Below are 20224 nucleotides of genomic sequence, written 5' to 3' on the forward strand. Positions count from 1 at the left end.
AAATAAATAAATAAATAAATAAATAAAGTGTGCTGAGGGCTGACAGGACAAACCATGCTGTGAGGCTACCTAGATTTCCATGTAACATTTAGGATAGTGTTGTGTGTGGCATGCACTGCAGAAGGAGCAAGTGTGAAAACATCTTCATGTTTGAGATCACAGAGAAGAGGAATCCAAAATATTTAAATGCCTTTAAAAATCTTTTGAATCTTTCATTTTAGGACTAACGACATCGCCTATATCTTTAAATTTTTTTTTTTTGAGGAAGAAAATTTTAGAGCACAATGGGTCTTCCATTTTTTGGTTGTTAGTAGGGGAATTCTTGAGAATTTCGAAAAAGTCTAAAAGTTAAATGCAAGTTAGGGTTGACTTCTGGGCAGAATAGTTGTTGCCTACATGTTCCTGTATACTTGTGTAGCCAACAGGGAACTGTCTCTCTGCATGAGTTTTTACAGTTCTCTGAGTTAATTCAAAGATCCAAATACTAAATCTAGCACTCACGGACAGCTTGTAAGATTTATGACAGCCCCTAAAGGACTTGAACTTACATTTATTCACATAGGTAGTTTTAAAAATTTATGATGGAAATAATAATTCTGTGATAATATTCTTCATTTTGGGTTTTTTTTTCCAGACACAGTGAGACAGAGGAAATGACCAAATGGAAATTATTTAGACAATATTTGAGGGCTGATTTTTGTTCTTGCATGGACTGGATTAAATCCAGTGTAACTTCACTCATTTTGGATATCTAAATTGTACTATGCAGTGCTCTGCTGAGATCCCTTAATTAACTTGGGTGCTGTAAGCAGTACAGCACTGTCTTAGCAAAGTGCTGCACCCAGGATAATTAGCCCTGCTGAGAAGCAGAATATATTAGCATTCATGAGTACCCTACCAACAAATGTTCTTTCAGGTCATCTCTGCGCAGCAGTGCATGTACCATATCAATGTACTCTCAAATCTATTTGAGATTTGCACTGGAGTAAAATTAAAGCCAAGGAATTGCAAGATATATTCAGTGGTAAGTTATTTGGGGTCTGGGATTGATCTTTTTCTATCTAAACTTTTTTTTCCTCCAGCAGTAGTGAATATTGTTATTCACTATGAGCAGTTTTGCAAGGTTTTGTCCTCCATTCCTCATAAAATAGTAATTCCCCCCACCCCGAAAAAAATAAGGGCAGGGTTTGTTTGGTCCACAGGGAGTGTCAGGGTCAGGTAGGTGGAACTAGCGCAGCACCAGAGTTGGGGTGAGCTACTGGGCTTTCCCAGACCTGGGGAAAACATATACAGGCATTCCTGAGAGTGGGTTAACACTTTCTTAGATCAGGTTAACCTTATCTCAATCTAAATTAATGCACCTATTCAGATTAACTTTGGTTAGGTTGATCTAAATGTAATGCCTGTATGAGCAGAGTGAGACTGAAGGTGTTGTGACACCATGCTCATTGACTTATTGGAAGTGTGGTGTTTCTCTGGCACTCCTGGATGGCAAGGTCTGCCATGGAGAAGGAAAAATGGAGCAGGCCTGGGCTAGAAGGTATGAAAATTAATGCCTGTATGTACCCATTATGAGCAGAGTGAGACTGAAGGTGTTGTGACACCATCCTCACATGGGTTACAACTGCATCTAGCCCTGCCCAGATCAATGGGACAAAATTAATTTACTGTTCTGATTGCTGGCACACCAATGAGGGCAATGAGGGACTTTATCCCTCCAGGTGCAAGAAGTCCTGCAAATGAGTCTGCTGGTGGTACCCACTCCCACTATATAGTGGGGCAGGCTGAGCAGCAAAAATCGATGCTGGATATAACCCATATCATTAGGGAAATGCATGAAAATAACACTGTATACACTTCCAATAAGCAGAACAAAAAAGGCAACTTTATATGTAAAATAAGCCACTATGACCTTATATCACTTTGCTATCTTTTCTTATAGAGGAAAGTATTGCCTCAGCTTATTATGACTGCACACATTTTTTAAGGCACTCATCATCTGAGTTTACTTGCAGCAATAACAGATGCAATCTTAGGAGAAAACATTTGTGGTTTACCATAAAAAAGTGGATGCAAGTTAAACTTTGTAATTTTAATTAATCGTGGAGCACACTTTTTTGGCAGGAAAAGGACCCAGTAGATTTTATTAAAGTAGATACAAACCACTCGCTTACTACATCAATAACTTCTAACAGTCCTCAGACAATACTTGCTCAGAAAGTACTGGGCAGGAAAACAGTGCATCATCTTAATACATAGCTTAATAGAACAACAGTTTAATAGCTATTCCTATGGGCTACAGCTCTTAGTGCACACATGTATCTCTTGCTAATGCTAGTGAGAGTTTGTGCGCAATCAAGAAAAGAATATATCCCTTAAAAATGTGCCTCTTTTGAGAATGACGACAGACCTTATTCTGTTATGCTTTCAACATAGAAAATAGGGTTCCCAGGGATTTTAAATGGTCTTGTACTCCAACTCCCCCAGGCCAGGATGCACTATTCCTCAGCCACTCCCGGCAAGCGTTTGTTTATAAAGTTTCCCCCTGTTTAAAACCTAGTCTGTAAGCTTTCGGCTCACACTGGTAGCAACATTAACATTGAAGATACATCCGTTGGCTTTAATGAGTTGATTAGTGTGACTTTGATTACTCACCAATGTATGTAAGAGGTTGATAATCTGGCCCTGCATGATGGTAGCAAAGCCAAGAAGGAGCCAGAAACTGTATTCATTGAAAGGAGTTCCTCAAGGTGATGCTGTTGGCTACGGAATACAGACAACAGCCACACCTTCCAAACACACAATGCTGTGTCTGACCTCATTTTAATCTCATGGGCTCTGTTTAAGTGTAAGGTATTATAATAATCATGCTTATCCTATTATTGTAATTGCTCAAAGGACTTTCTTCAAGCTTCCCATTCAGCACAGTATATGAAAGGCTGGCAAAGGAAATATGATTAAGGTGTGACGCTCTAGTGCTTGCCAGCAGTACTAAAAGTGCAGAAGATTCCCATCATAAACAGTAACTGAAAGAATGACGAGCATTCGGGGCTTGCAACAGGAAATGAAAATGCAGGACTCCTTCCACATCTGTCAGAATCCCAAAGAAGAATGGGAGAGAGTGATCCAATTCATTTGTATAAATTGTCTTTTGTGGTACAACCGTCATCCACTCTAAAAATATTAAAATGCTGATCAAGGAAGTCAATGGCAGGCTGAATGGAGGGATGTGGCAGAGGGGGAGGCTGAGACACTGCATGACAAGCTGAGACCCTGAAGGGCAAGGGCAAGGGCAAAAAGCTTAAAAAGACAATTTTTCTCTGAGGTTTTATAAAGGTGCAAGCTCCTTCCTATGTATAACAGGGACATCAAACCTTTCTGTCTCATCCATTCCTAAAATAGTGACAGTGCTGGGTATTGGTACTCAGTGGGCATATCTACACGTGCACCCGACTGCACAGTTTAGCAAGTGCTTTAGCAAATACTAAGCGACTGTGCAGTAACCCCCATTACTACACAGTCCTGACAGCGTATGGGTCATTTCTGACCATACTGCGCAGTAGCATCCATCTCATGGTTCATGCCCACTGATGCTACGTCACCACAGTGATGAGCTACTTTGCCATAGCTTGTTGCTACAGTGACATATCATCTCACAAAGTCATTACGAATGTGTGCTGTTATATAGGAGCTGTGTATTAAAAACTAGACCTGATGAAGAATGTCTTACACTTGAAATCTTGTCTAACTCTATCCCAACTATGTAATTAGTCCAATGAAAGATACCAACCTAAGAAACCTCTTGCCTAATTTCTGGACCAGTGTGGCTACATCACTCTTATGCTACTATCAAAAGTTAATATCATACATCATACAGAAACCCTTTTGTTTACAGGATTGTGTACTGCAACAAATATGGGCTGGGTGTGGAAATGCTTTCCTTGACCATTACTAACAGCTTGACATTTTGCCACATACACAGCACCTCCTTAGTACTGATTATGGTGTCACTAGCTGTGGTGGTAGCCAGGTACACTAGGTACAAGTGGGATGCAAGTTGCAATCTTTTTCACTCTAAGAATCCACATGCATTCACAATACACACACACACACACACATATTCTCTAATGAGATGATAACTTTTTCAAAATGAAAAACAGACAATTAAGAGAAAGGTTGGTAAGAACTGGGAAGTCAAACTGACCTGTCATTCCCTCCTGGCACCTGGTCCCCATTTTAAATTAAAATCTGGGATGATTTACAAGTAAGAGCAGGATAGAATAATAATTTAAAACGTTTATCACCCTGCTTCCTTCTTCACTGTGTTTTCTGAAGCCCAAGCTTTCCTGCAGCAATCTAACCCTTTACCTCAGTGGTTCCCAACCTTTTTTTTCCTGTTGACCACATGGGAGCAGGATGGGGTGCACGAAGCTGACTGCCTGCCTCCCAGCGCTGCCTCACCCCCCAGCTTTAACCGCACATGCCCTGGAAGCTGCTCACCTGAGCAGACAGATGGGGGTCCAAGAGGGGGGCTCGTGCCATGACCTTGCAGCCAACTCTTCGTGACCCAGCCCCTGGTTGCGACCCATTGATTAGGAACCTCTGTTTTACCTTACCATCTCCTGGGCCTACATGAGCGCTCTCTCTGTCTCCCTCTCTCTCTCTCTTTCCACCCGCCCCCCTCCCCACCCCACCCCACCCCACCCCACCCCACCCCACCCCCACACCATTTATACACTTCATTCCCCTCTGCACTCACCATCTCTACAACTTCATCCCTTCAGCTTCCTGCAAATTTTCATATCCACCAGGTCAGAAGCACCTTCCTCTTCATACTCCTTTAAAAGCTCTGAATTCTCTTTTATCCAGGTTCCCTGGACTGAGAATACTCCTTCTCCCTTTCAACCCCAACCAGTTCTCCAGGTTTAGAAACTCCAACCCCCAAATCATCCTCTATCTATATGTAGACACTTGTTATGGTTTATAAACCATTCTTCTAAGTCAGAAACTCCTCTAGGTACTACTGAGTCTAATAATTAAGGAGCAAAGAGATTTGCATATAAAACCAATATAGTCCTAAACTTGTATTCCATACTTTTTGCCTTCTTGTTGCTTGGGGTGTATGTGCATAAATCCTTTAGTGCTTTTGACAGCCTCTGGAGATATTTCAGCCCTGAAAGCAGTCCCTCGGAAACAGTGTTTATCAACCTTTTTTAGACTCAAGGCTTCTCTGCATACTGTTCATGACCTAAGCAGCACCCCACTTCAAAAACAAAATTTATTTATTGCAGTGATTACTTCCTTGCAACGAGGCCAAACAGTGGAGGTGGGGAAACAGCCAAGTAGGTAGAGCCTAAGTCTACCCTTATCTGCTTATCTCTTTAGACCCCCCACCTTATCACCTCATACTTTCTGCAACACCCTTCAGAGGATCTCACAGAACCTCAGGGCGTCCTACTACCCTAGTTGAGAATCACTACTCTAAAGTAACAGACAGAACATCAACAACATATGGGAGGCACACTACATAGTTGGGGGTTAGTCTCATTAGCCTAAATGACCCACTACTTCTGAGTGGATGACACTTTTTCAAGAACTGGAGAAAAGCACAACCTGTGCTTTTGGAGTCCAGATGGCCACGCTAAGATCCTAGTAGAACTGCATGAATTATTCATTATAAATGTATTATTTCATGAACTTAGTTTCATTCTCTATTCATGAATTATCTACAAACAGCTCATGATTTTTAGAGATTTTAAAATCAGAAGTTAATAAATAATTTATGCAGCAGCAATTAGGTCATGGATTATTTGCAGACTGGATGGTGGAAGTATTTGGTGCTAGTGATTTGCTATTTATTCCATAAAATTAATTGTTAAAGTGACATATTACTGTTTCTGCTGCTTGATCAGAAAAAAAAAATCTTATTTTCTGTTTACAAATCTCCTGGTTAATATGGATTGTTGAAGATGACTGTGCAAGCAGGTCTGGTAGCCATTTATGGTTTTTTTTCTGCAAATATTCTTGTACATTAAATTTCACACATTACTATGCTTGTGTACCAGCTGCTATCTTGCCCAAGAAGAAGGGGGCCAATAGGTCTTTAAGGGTCTAAGAATATATGGGATCATGATGGCGGGGTTAAGATTGTGTTGATTCACATAAATGTCAGGTCTATAACAAAATACTAGCCAGAATGTCATTTTACTTTATTGCTTCTTGTGCTTCTCCACTATGTGTAGCCCAAAGGGGAAGGAAAAGAGGGGAACATGTCAAAGTGACATCCTTACACCCATCAATCAAAGTCATGATATTTAGCAGGATCTCTTTTTGAAAGGTGTGTTCTTACTCAAACAAAAGTCATAGGTTCAATAATCATGGGGTTAGGTTTTTCTGGCCTGTGTTATACAGCAGTCACACTAAAATTATCCCTTCTGACCTTTAGCGTCATCTATGAAGTTTAGAATTGAGGAGTGGAGACATACTCACCCAACATGGGTATAGGGGGATACCCTGTGTATTGTATATATCGATGATAAAAGCACAAAGCCATCAGCCAATGTCTGGGAAGCCAGACAGGGTTCCCACTTGACCTGTGTTCACCAGACACCTTTTCCTAACAGCTCCACACCATAATTATTAACGTATTAATGCAGCTCGGGGAAAACGGTGACTATTACCTTTCTACTTTTCTCAGAATTAAGACTATTGAAGACACTGGGATCAGCCCCTAGATCTCTTGAAAATAGAGCTGACATAAGCAGAACTGAACCGGTGCACAAATGACATGAAATGGATAGCTGCTTTTCTAGTCTTGTTTTCTGCTTAGGTATTTGAGAAAGGAGAGAATTATGGAAAAGTTCCCAAGTCAGTCCTTTTGCTTTCAAGGGGATTTACATTCTTTAGTGAGGGGATTTTTAAAAATTCTACCCTTAAACTTTGAAAGCAGTTTGAATAGGTATGGAGAACCAAGACAGAAGCTCACTAATAGTAAAGTCCCCCTACTGATGCCTGTCCAGAAGGACCTAGAGAACTCTTTAATGAGGGCCTTGTTACATGGTAATTTTGGGCAGCTCCTGGAGATCTTAACACCTGGACTGTCTGTCTGCACATTAATATTTGAAACTGGTTTTAAGCACTCATTGTGCGGCTCACAGTTACACCACTCCAGAGTAGGATTATCTCTGATATGATCTACCCAGTTCATGTTACACTAAGGAGAGCTGCTGCTGCTGCTGCTGTCAGGGTGGGCATGGGCCCAAGAAGAGCAGCACACTGGCAGTGCCCCTGGGACAGACAGCTGGGCACCTACAAGTAGGTGGGGATTGTGGGCGCAAGGTAGGCAGGGGGGAAGTCTGGAATGGAAGTGGGGTGATTCTTACCTTTCAGTCCCCCAGACCCCTGCTGGCCTGAACATATGACTACTCCAAACTTGAGCTAGCACTAACACTGATCAACATTTGTGCAGCTCACAGCATTAGGTGTAACAAGGCCCTGAGAGGCTCAACACTGATCTGTTCATGAGGACTCAGGGAGCAGTGGAGGTGCTGTTAAGTATGGCTCCTAACCCCCATCAGCTGCTAAAGTGAGGACTCTAAGAACTGTGTATATGAATATATATTTTGAAATTCCTTTTTGCATGATATGACTTTTTATAGATTAGTTTTTACCCAAATATGTCTTTTAACTCAAACATTTTGCTTGCTCAAAACATTGTTTTCTTCACCAGATTCCAATACAGCTCAGACTCCTACCACACACTAGGAGAGTGAAAAATATTGGCACTGTAGATTATGAGCAGTATAGCTGAACCATAACAAAGTTACAGAAGAAATTTGCCAAAACACACATACAGGTTGTGAAAATAATGAATCTTCTTTATTAACAACATGTACTTTGCCTCTTGTCCCAAAATATCAAGGCATTTCTTATCTTTTTCAGTTAAAAGGGTTTAGAAATTAAAGTACAGACTAGATTAAATGCCTTGTCCAAGGTTACCAAGAATTAAAACAAGCTCCCACCTCACTAAATCACCTACTGCACTGCTATTCATTGATTAACCCTGAATTAAAAAACAATATGGCAATTTCAAATAAGGATTTAAGTTCAAGTTCTACAGTATAAAAGGTTACTGTAGAAACACAAACTGATATCAATTGGAGTACACTGCACACAGTATAGAACCTATTCCAGAGAGGCTCTGAAACTAAGAGACTGAAGAACTGCTATGAATACCTAAAAGCCGGTATATTTTAATGTCAGTCTTCAAAATGTGTTAGAATCTTTTTTTCACCAAGGAATCTAACAAATGGGAGTATGTGGGTTTCTTTTTTAAGTGCTTTTTGTTTCTGTTGTGCTCTGTTTGTATTTATAGAAAATATCTGCAGTCACGCTCGTGTTGTCCATGACTTTAGAATACAGAAAGGTACTGCACCAGACTGCATTTTTCAGGAGCAACGGTTGCATATAAATACCAGACTGAAATAGGCTCTGGAGCATAGGAAAACAATGTTCTAAATGACACATTTTTAAAACACAGACAAATAAACACTGATGGCCAGATTTTTAAAGGTATATTTTGAAATCAAGGGAGTAAAACATCTTATTAGCTTAGATATCTGGCCATCGTGAAAAATAATGAGAACCTAGTCACCTTGCATAAAATCGAATCTGTACTACTGTTTAAATTTTTAATGTGTTCAATTCTGCAAACCTTATACAGGTAAAACTCCTGTTCAAATCAAAGGGAATTTTGCCTGGGTAAGGATTGCAGAATGAAGACCAGTATTTGCAGTGGAATTATTTAATTTGAGTATAGCTGATCAAGAAACAGTATTTTACAAATATGTAGTATTATATTCCCTGTCCGAGGTCAACCTAATGCTCTGTACACAATCAGCATTAGATGGGAAACAATGCTCACATCTTTATGCCATATAACTAAAATAAAGATAACACTCATTTGATGCCCTTCCTCTCATTAAAAAAAAACATCTTCAGAGCTTTGTGAACAAGTCATCGACTGATCTACTTCACCTGGAGTAGTCACAATAAGTATGAAAGAAACAAAGCTCTTGCAGGGAAGTGACAATAGGAGTTGCTGCAGTTGACCTACACTAAGTCAAACATGCAGGGCCAGATTTTCCAAAGTACTCAGCAGCTAGTAGCTCCCACTGAGAACTACAGGCACTGCTAAATATTGAGCACTTTGGAAAATGCAGTCACTTTATTTAGATGTGAAATGGAAGACGAGCTTTCTCTTTGAAATCTGGCAATTTATTTATGTGCCTGAACATGGAAGCCATTGCTACTAAGCTGTTAAGAAAAATCCATCTTGTAATATAATTATTGATTATTCATTCATACCAGTGATTACCCATTTTAAAGGACACTGGAGAGAGATTTTAATTTTACAAATGTAATATGTAAATAACCAAACTTTTTTTTTTTGCAAACAAAGATGGAATTGATGAACTTCTGATAAGAAATAATTGAAATCAACTACATGCTGTACCACAGGGATTAAATTCTGATATAAATTATCCTGGAGTAAATCAGCAGTGCAACAGAATTGTCCTTGATTTAAACTAGTAAGATAAAAATAAGACCCTGCATTGTCACACATGAATGCAGGTAACTGCTAACAAAGAACACAGTATTGGGCAGCACTAGTCGAACAACACACAAATATGAGAAGCTACAGTATAGACCAAAATTTCCACTTTGTAGCATAAGTGTAATTTCATTGACTTCTCCATGCTTGTATTGCTGCAAAGACCTGATGATCTGCCTTTTGAAATCAATAATTACTCTCCCCTCAAAATATCACGCAGGAACAGGACCTAAAGGAAAGGAATATTTGGCCTAGTGCATCCAAATGATGCAAAGAGTAGGTGAATGCAAATGATGATGCTATTCTAAAAAAGAAGAGAAATGTAAGCGACTGTTAAAGAGTACATTCCGAACCTTCCACACAGCAGGTCTACTCTGCTTCATCCATTGATGTAAGAGCTGATAAAAAGCCTTATACTTATTAGAAAGGCAATGCATCATTTTGCTAAATAAGCTACAGTTAAACGAGCTAAAGCTCATTGTACATATTCTCCTGAAGTGCTTTTTGTGGCTTCCATATTACCAATCAGTAGTAAATTTTAAAAATTCATACCAGTTCACCTCTTCCCAGCTGTACAACTCACAGCATGATCCAGAACAGTTAAAAAAATAGGGAAGCAGAATCTTCCCCTATCAGGAATAAGCAGATCTCAAAACAATCAAATCCTAAAAGTGAAACACATGAGCTCTTTTGACTAGTATACACACTGAGATTGCAGTACCACTGCTGAAGTTAATCAATTTAATTTACTTGTTAAACTGCTTCATTGTGAGGAACAGGTACTGCACTACACTGGCATCTGCAGAAGAAATGCAGAAAATGAACCTTTGTTACTAATCTTCCAAAAAGAAGATGAAATGAGTTTTGTATCCTATAATAATGTTTATGGGATTATAGTTTTTGTTAATCTAGTAAGAGAATGAAGGGTAGAATGAATGCCTTATTTTATTCCAACAAAGAGTTTCTTTTTGAATCTTCACGGAGGAAATTTGACTATGTTTCAGTGCACAATGGATCTTTATTTTCTTTACAATATCCTTGAAAATAAAATCCAAATTCTTATTTTAAAATCTGGAGCTATTGAGGATTGGTTTGTTGTCTACTGTACAGCTATTTGACAGAAAGCATGAAAACGTTTGTTCAACTAAGAAATCTGTTGGACTTGGTGTGAACTACTCTAATGTTGCAACTCCTCTTAGAGTCAATGGCAACAATGTGTTAGTTCCACATTAAGTATTAACTAAGAAGACATCAGTTTCAGTAGCTAGAGCTGAATGCACAGTAAAGATTATTTATAACACAAAATGTTTTCAATGTTGGAATAAACCAAATCCCTCTGAAAAGCAAAACAGAAAAAATCAGGGGCGGGAGGGAGGGATTCAGGTTATACATTTGACATAACATTTGCCACTGGAGTTTCAGCTTGCCTCAACTGTACACTTCACAAAGGAATCTCAGCACACCCAAACGTTACCCTTGAATTTGCACTTCTCTTTATGGAAAAATAATTTACCTTTTAGTCCCAGGCAATTTTGATTCCAAAATAAAGAATGTTACCATGTTTTGCTTTGGGTTTTTTTTCTAAACAAAGCACATTATTAAATCAAGGTAATATTTCTATTGCTGAAATAGAAACTTATTTAAACTGAAGTATACGCAAACTTAATGAAAATCTCATTAATAGGCTGATACCATCATAGGACTCCTTGAAAGCCAGCATAAAATGACACATACCCATAACTTAAAAACACTAACACAGTTGAGTTTAACTGGTAGTCGCTTTGGGAGTCTTAGCAGAAAAACTGATACTGGAAAAGGCAAGAACACTACATCCTACCTCAAGAACAGCAAGGTCAGAGCTAAATACACTGACAGACCAGGATGAACCAGGGAATATATGCACTATGTCTTCCTGTTATGTATGGACCTGGTCCTTCACTCAGTGAAATCAGAGCTGAACTTCTGTTCGTATACAAGAGACAGAATCAAGACCTCTCCAGTTTTCTAGGATCACTAATCCTGCATCATTCAAGAATTCTACACTCCAAAAAAATAAGAACTTGTAAAAAAATATATTAAAGACACTACATCCTGGAGAAACAGGAAATTTAGTTAAATGTGGAATTTCCTATAGGGTTATTTGGTCACGTGTGCTTGCCCTTGTGATATTTAATAAGAAACTTATCTTTTTGTTAAATATTGTCTACTTGAGACTAAAATCTGGGTTAACAGTTGAATTGGATGGGTAGCTGGGGGAGGAGGGGAAACGGGGATGATTTGACAAATATTGGATTTAGTAGTAGCGCATTAATCTAAGAGTGTATGTGGGAAAAAACTGAAGCTCTAAGGAAAGATTTTACTTTGAATTTTTTTTTAACTATAAACATTCAGTATCACCCTTCCCTAATTTAACAAAAGTCCTCTATCAGATTAGTTATTCACTGAGTGTTTTGATTTGTAACTGAAGAATATCAAATTCCCAACAAAGGAGCTGAAGGACAAATTGCTCTTTTTAACAACTGTCTAACTTCAACATTTCTCAAAAGAATGCATATACCTTTAAAATACAGTTAGTGTATACTGACAATACTGTTCAAGTGCATTAATACAATATAGAGCACTGGACACAAATGAAAAAAGTCACCTCATCCAAAGGAACAATTACTTGTAATCCAATGCACAGGTCTTACATCTGAAATCAGCTTGAAGTTGGATCTTTAATCACAAGCAAAAAATTCTACATGTAATGTGCCAACTAATATCTGACATTAGTTGGCTGTTACGACTTTAGTGTATTATGTTCTGACAAGTAAAACCCTTGTGCTGTTCATGTTTCACAATAATTTCAGCTCTGTCAGTAAGAGAGATTCTCTGAATAATGTATGGAGCTCAAAAGAAATGAACAGAATTTAAATAAAAGTAAAAAATAGGGGCTGAACCAAAGCTGATAACAATCAGGTGAATTTTACTGAACTACAATACAAAATCCAGCTCCTAAAATGACCTGTTTCTTAGGAATATATGATCTAAAAGGGGGGAAATGCAAGGATCTGGACCTATTAAAAGGCAAAAGAAACAGATATAATCACTGTGAACATACAATTAAACCCATAAAATGATTGAAATGTGAAAAGTATTCCTTGACAAACACACACAAAAAGCAACCAATATACTGTTTTAGTCTCTTAAAAAAAATAATACGTGTGTGTGTGTGTGTGTGTGTGTGTGTGTGTGTATTTTTTTCCATGATATCCATCATCCACTAAAAAAATGCCTTGTACCTTTTAAACATCTTGATTATTGTCCCTAATACATGGAATGGGCCAGACATTGCAGCTTTATAAAATAACCTCTGCAGTGAAATGGAAATGGGAATAAAGCTAACTGGTCACGTCTTAGATCTTTACGCTTGACCTCATATGAATATTCATTTCAGTCCAGTGGCTCTAAGGCTATTGTACTATATCATTTGGGGGCACGTGTTCTCTAAGTAAATTCTATACAGCGATAAAATCCAAAGCCACTATTTCAACACTGGTTTGGTAGAGACTCATTATTTCATATGTAGGAAATATTGCCATGATATTACTTAATACAGACCTTCTATCTTTAATTAGGTTAACAAATCTCACACATCTGTGCTTTGGAAGCCAGCAAATTCAGTCACATGGAAGCAGTGTCCTCCAGCTAACAGACAATTGATTTTTGCAGGGTTCTGCTCATATTTAACTTAAGGGACATGTGATGTATTCCTTCATTTGTCGGTCAGTTTGCTTATGTTTCATTAGAACTTTTCTCCTATATTTAAATATTTTAGAATAGATATATTCAAGGAACACAGATATATGCAAGGAATAGATATATGCTTATTGGCACACAGATCTGTAAAATATGGCATAAACATATAATATTTAAACAACCAATAATGTTTAGATAAAAAATGCATATTAAAGTGGGAGATTTGCTTGAGTAACATCTGCAGGTTTGTGGGTACCTAACTGCATACAGATATATACAGAATTATACACACACTTTTTTCTTCAGTTCTATATACTGTCTACATTTGTCACCTATGAATCACTAAATTGTTCAGAACTGCAGGACTGGTCACAGTATATATATATTTTATTTAAATTTTGGAGCAAGATACAAATCATTACTTGCATAAATGACAGGCACTATAAGGAAACATATTTTCATCAGTTGAAATACTACGAACTCAATTTAACCAATGGAACGGGGTTTGGAAGGAAAGAAAAAGAATCAACTGATAATCGTTTAAATGAGAGGAAGTTTTGGCATACATAGGCTTTCTTGTACCTGAAAAACTGTAACTTCATATATGTTTTGGGCTTAGATAATAGTTTGGGTTTAGATAATAGTTTTAAAGGTACACAAATCAAAACTGTTTGCAAATGCACTATTGTTATAATCACCATACTTGGTGCAAAGCAAGATCTTGGCCCAAAGTTTAATGACAGATTCTAAAATAATTTAGAAGGACTGGATTTAAAAAACAGATTGTCGGACAACTGTTTTACCTATAATTATTTAATTTAATGTACAGAGCTTCTAACTCCATCAATAAGCTTTTAAAATGCATGAAATATATAAAAAGTATCTGCCAAAAATCACGTAGGCTGTAGTATTTCTTTGAAATCCACCTATGTAGATCTATGTCCTCCTATTTTAAAAAGCATCTGTTAAAATGCCTTCTCTTTAGTTAATTTGGTATTGATTTTAGTACTAAACATATATAATACATTACTTAGTATAAAATTCACACTCATGAGACATAAATCTTTCCCGCATATAATGCACTGGTATTATTTTGGCAACATGGAAGGTTTTCCTGCTAAATAAGATGACAAGGTCATCAGAAACCTGAAGTATCAAAGAATTATGTAAATACATTTGACAATCATCCAATAGGTTTTAAGAAGCTAAACACACCATACATAAAATAAAAATATACTACAAGTGTCAAAGAGAGGAATAGAGGGACATGAGGATGCAGAAAACTAGAGAAATACAGTATATATTTTTAAGGCATACTGAACAGAAAAACCTTGTCCAGTCTCTTTCTATTTTAAACTCTATGTGCATTGCTATTCTATGTTCCCAGTTTCAAGGCAATTCATTCTTAAATGAAGAAAGGATTATAAAACTTAAAGGTCATTGAGAAAAAGCTACAGAATTTGAACCTTGAAAGAAGAATATGAAAGTGGCAGTGATTTAATTGCAACATTTAGCTCTGTCGTACTCGATCACATTGCCCTACACTACAAAATAAATACCTTTGCTGAAACCTGAGAGAAGTGAACAGAAATATAAATAATGATTTTCCTTTCTCAGATGTTAGCAGCTTTAAGCATGCATTCTACACTGTGCTGAAGGATGCTGGGGTGATGTGAATTTGGAAGTTCAGTCAGTCACCCTCCCATTTGGTAAAGCTATCCTTTTCTCAATAAGTGTATTTCTGTTTGTGTGCAAATTGGAGGTGGACTGTTGGAGTTCCAGTTGGGGTGGTTTGTGAAATCAAGTAGATCGGATCCTAACTTGATTTGGCACCAATGTATGGATGCATAGAGACATATCCACAGAATGTATGCACTGTGAGATAGTAAGAGACATTTACAACCCAGAATATAAGAGCAGGGCAGCCTCAAGTGACATCACCAGATCAACTGCAGCGTCAACCGACTCAAATATATTATCCTGCCCACCCCTGCTTCCATCTCCTTCCTTGCCATTAGACAGAACTCTGATGATCGCAGCTATTATGGTATATTTTCAGATACAGGTGACACAGCGGTGCCCAAAACCAAATGAGAGAGACTGTGGGGGTCACTGCCTGATGTCTTTCTTTTTTCCCCCCTTTACAACCACAAAATTAATCTCCATAGAAACCAGAAAGCAAGAAACTACAGTGAGAACAGTAAAGGAAATGTCACATTGGGTTAGTCAGCACAAGGCAGGCAAGGGGATTTTGCTAAGGTTACAAACTGAGGGAGCTGCCCATTCAGCTCTTTCACCCAGGGCACAGTGGTCATTGTGGGGAGTGTTATGGGGAGTGGTCCTCTGCTGCATGGAGGAGTATTATTTTTTTCCTTGTAGTGCCAGGTCATTATGGACCCCTGTCTCAACTTGGCTGCCATGCACTCCTAACTCGGGGAGATCAATGGCATGTCTTACTTACAGGCATTTGTGACAGCAAAGCTGTTGGCAGTTTCAATGTTGTCAACGTGAGGAACCAAATTGAAGGGTGCTTCAGACGCATTGGGGCTGGTGTTATGGAGAAAAATTGCCAAGCGAAACGCGGTATATTCCTGATCTGTGTTTCGGATGAAGAGACCCCCTAGAAGAGCAGCAAGAGGAAGGAGACAGGGTTATTGCCAAGCCGATTGCTACCCTGTGCCCAGCCAACCAACTCCCTGGCCCCAAGCTGCTGGGTGAGTGGTCCTCAAGGGCTGCAGGACTGATGGTACCCACAAACACAGCTGGTAATAGAAGTCAAGCCCCCAGAAGCAGTCATGCTCCTCACTTCCCCTTATGGATACCTAGATGCCTTCTGATTACAGTGACCTTTGGAACCGCTGAAGCCCCCTCTCCTTGGTCCTGAAGAAGACATCAGGTCCTGAGCAGCTCCCCCCAGGCGAGGTGGCCCACTGGTGCTGCTTGGGGTCCAGGAACACCCCCCCCCCCCCCGCTCTGCCTTCCAGCTAGCAGCAGCCGCCTCCTGAACTTTGCCTGCTTCCCTGCAGCCCATGTGCGGGCAGCCAGCAGCTCAGCCTGATTAGCAGCATCTTTACAAGTGCACGAGAAATGATGCAGTGATGGAGCTGAGCGGAGCTGGAAGGCATTCAAATAACTGCGTCCCATCCCAAAGCAGGGGGAAAGCAATAAGGCAGATCCCCAGGGAATGGCAGGAGGGGGGAGATGGCCAAGGGGGGGGGGTGGGGAACCCAGGGAATCCCAAACTTTCCAACTAGGAAAGAAGGCAAGAAGGAAGGCAGCAGCATCCCCTCCTGCAGCCCCGGGGCAGAGCAACTACTGCAGTGACCGGTGCCCAAGAGACTGGATTTTAAACATCTCCCCCCTCCACTGCCATCACCACCTCCAGGAGAGAGGAGGGGGCACAGGGATGCGGTACAGGGGGCATTGTCCCAACTTGTACCGCAACCCCCGTTCTGAAGACCAGCGTGATGCCAGGCAGCCCTGCAGACCCCCCTCCCAGTAGAGACACACACACTCACACACACACATGCGGGACGGACCCGGGTGGCCGTGCAGCCCGCTTCATTCAGCCCCTCGCTCCTAACTCACTTGGCCAAGGTTGGTCGCACCTGCCACATGCACACACAGCTCAATGCAGCTCTTACCTATTTGCACACTGCTAGGAAAAGCTCCCATTGCTAGTCCCCAAAAGCCAGAAAACAACAAGACAAGCTGTCTGCAAATAATCCTCATCTTCTTCTCTTTTGCCTCCCTGTCTCTCTCTCTCTCTCTCTCTCCCGCTAGGTGCTGCTCAGAGAGGCATTCAGGACGAGGTGGCTACAAACAAAATTAAGAATAATAATAGAAAAAAAAAACCCCAAACCGAAGAGGGGAGGGATAGAAGAGAGATGCTCTCTCCTTTCTTCTTTTTTCCCTCCCTCTTTTCTTTCCTTTTTTCTCAGTGGAGGTGCGAGCGGTGTTTTAGCAATCCATCCTGCCGCGCCGGGCTTTTCCCGCAGTCTCCATAGCCCTGGGAGAGGTTTCTGTCCGGCTGCAAATGTTGCACATGCAAAAGATGGTGGAGAGTTTGGCGGTGGTGGGAGCGTCTAGTGGCTGCACCGAGAGATGAGACATGCGCTATCTCCCCGCTCCCCCGCCCCGCAGCGACACAGGCAGAGGCGCACACGCGCGCAGGCACGCGCACACACACACACACACACGCGCGCGCGCGCACACACACGCACTGCCTCCGCCGGGTCTCTCCAGTCCACACCGCTGAGTGCACGCCTCTGGAGCCCGAGAGACAGCGAGTGCGGGAGCACACACTGGAGAGAGCAGCACGGGCGGAGGGGGCAGCGCCTCCTCTCCCTCGCCCTCTTACACACACACACACACACACACACACACACACACACACACACACACACCCCCAACTGTCCTCTCTCTCTTTCTCTCCCTCACTTACACATGCACAGTTACACACACACACATACACACACTCTCTCTGACACCCTCTCCCTGGCCCTCCATCTACCTCCCTCATTCACCCTCATTCACTCTCTCTCTCTCTCTCTCTCTCTCTCACACACACACACACACACACACACACACACACTCTCCTCTGTTTCTCTCCCTCACTCACACATCTCTCACACACACATACACACACTCTCTCTGACACACTCTCTCTCTCTCACACACACACATACACACACACACACTCCTCTCTCTACCTCCCTCTCTCCCACACACACAGTCTCTCTCAGATAGATACACACTCTCTCTCCTCTCTCCCTCACTCACAAACACTCTTTCTCTTCTTCCTTTCTCTCTCTCTCTCTCTCTCTCTCTCTCTCTCTCACACACACACACACACACACACACACACACACAGACACACAGGTGTAGCAGCAATGAACTTTGTTCCCAGACAGGCAGGAGGACAAGAGCCCTTTTATTTTGCAGCCCAGTCCTTCCCTTTCAGGCACAGCAGCAGCAGCAAACGGTGGACTTTTAAGTCACTGCAGCAAAAAAGGAAAACAAAATCCACAGAGCAAATCCTGCTAGGGAGGGGAGGGGATGCGAGGTGAGGGGGAAAGAGTGCAAAGCCAAGGTCAAGGCATCTCTTGCTGCAGCCTTTCCTCACACTCTCTTGCCCTGGGGGGCCATACTGGGCAGATGGCTTTGGCTCTGAAGCCTGCACTGAGGAAGGGGGTGGAGGTGAAAGGTAGAAAGAGGACCCTGATGCTCATTATGATTAAACATCACTTCCATTCAGGACTGCAGGATGGGAACTTGGTATAAGTGTGTGGTCAGCAGCTGGAAGACCTGGCAGGTGGATGAAGAAGAATATCACATTGCTACTGTTTGGATTGGGGTAAGAAGCAGCGCAGATGGATTTGGAAGCCAGCTGTGCTTTCAGCCAGTAGTTTCAGACAAGAAACCAAAGCAGGATTTGCAAAGTCAGTGTTGCAAACTTATGACTTTTGCCATTAGGTCAAGGGGCATTGGGGGACTTCTAGAAAAAGAAAAACCCTAACACCCTGTGTTAGGGATCCTGTATGTTTACTATACGGTATGCTTAGTTTTTCTGGTGACAGTTTGTTTGACCTAGTGGCATCCAGTAACTCTTTGAGGATGGTCTGGCAAATTTCTCCTCTCAGAAATTGGTAGTTCCAAGAGGCACTCATGGGGACACACAAAGATGAGTTTGCCTCTTCAAGCCACTGGTTTGAGGAGGCAGTCATAGAGGGTGGAAGAGGGAGAGCTTGGTATGTTCAGTCAGTGGTTTCAAGTGATGCACATGGCAGAGGAACAAGAGCTTAATACTTTCTGTTGCTGGTTTGTGGCAGGAGATGTGGATGGGTGAGGAAAAGCTCAGCCTTTCCAGAGACTGATATGAGGCAAGGTACCTGCAAAATAAATGAAGCATTTCACTGTGGTTATGCTGGTTTTACATGGGCAAAATAACAAATGCGGAGAAGCTCTGTGTATGGCAGTTTGTGTTTTTACTTCCAACTGCAGCTTCGTTGGAGTATTCAAAAGTTTGCTGATACTGCTACCAGATGTGGTGTTATTGCAAATAATAATAACCCCCTCTACGATTGATTCCCATCTCTCTTGAAATACAATGGAGCATGTGCCAGAGCAGTTCAGATACTACAGACAATATAACAAAGATGGAATGAATTCATTTTATAATAAAGGAATGTTATAAGGAGGGAGTGTATTAGCTTCAAAGGTTAATATTGAAGAAAGATATTGTCAAGTACAGGGAATTGTTGTTAAAGTTTAATTTATTTATTTTTATTGGTAATATAGAAGAATATTGATTTTGGATACATCTTATTGCCTCCTGTTCCAATAGTCTTACTCCAGATCAAGAGTCATGCCTGTTTTATCCTTCATTAAATCCAGGTGGTATGGCTCTTGCGAATCCTTTGGGTCAAATCAGAAAGAATTCACTTAGTTTGGGAGAATGGAGGCTGCAAAAATCAGGTATATATTGCTTAAAAAGAAGTAAAAGCTCATTTGTTTTCATTTTTATGTAGTGCTTTCAAAATAATCAGACTTCTTAGCCTGTTAACCCATATCTCTCATGCTGTAGTCTATGGGGAGGAGACAGGCACCCAGGAGAAGCACAGCAGAGATTGATATGGGATTCTGAAGGATGACGGCATCAATTCCATATGAAGAATAGCACCTGAACAGAGCAAGAGAAGGATGCATGTGTGTGTGCGCACATACGTGTCTGCATGTGCACAAGAGAGTGCCTTAGTTTTTATAAATAAATTACACTCTAAAGACTTCAAGAACCTGCTATGGTTCTGCAAAGAGCCCTTCTAGCTTCTTGAGGTAGCATCAAATTCCATTCTTCTCCAGTCAGCTCCTGTC

The 20224-nt window shown here is 40.7% G+C and overlaps 1 protein-coding gene across 3 annotated transcripts in view; it reads right to left on the reverse strand.

Moving 5' to 3' along the window:
- GRIA4 (glutamate ionotropic receptor AMPA type subunit 4) overlaps positions 1–17467 on the reverse strand; it is a 381681-nt gene extending 364214 nt beyond the window's left edge. The window contains exons 1-2 of one of the 3 annotated variants that reach the window (XM_006262481.4): positions 16996–17467; positions 15813–15971 (exon numbers count right to left, since the gene is read on the reverse strand). In XM_006262481.4, coding sequence (XP_006262543.1) covers positions 15813–15971; positions 16996–17083 — 247 coding nt within the window. In that variant the 5' untranslated portion in view covers positions 17084–17467. The remainder of the gene's footprint in view (positions 1–15812; positions 15972–16995) is intronic. The other 2 variants (XM_006262480.4, XM_006262482.3) reach the window with 2 other exon arrangements.
- Between the last annotated feature and the right edge of the window lie 2757 nt (positions 17468–20224).

Source organism: Alligator mississippiensis, chromosome 1 (assembly GCF_030867095.1).
Source record: "Alligator mississippiensis isolate rAllMis1 chromosome 1, rAllMis1, whole genome shotgun sequence".
Taxonomy (NCBI): Eukaryota; Metazoa; Chordata; order Crocodylia; family Alligatoridae; genus Alligator; species Alligator mississippiensis.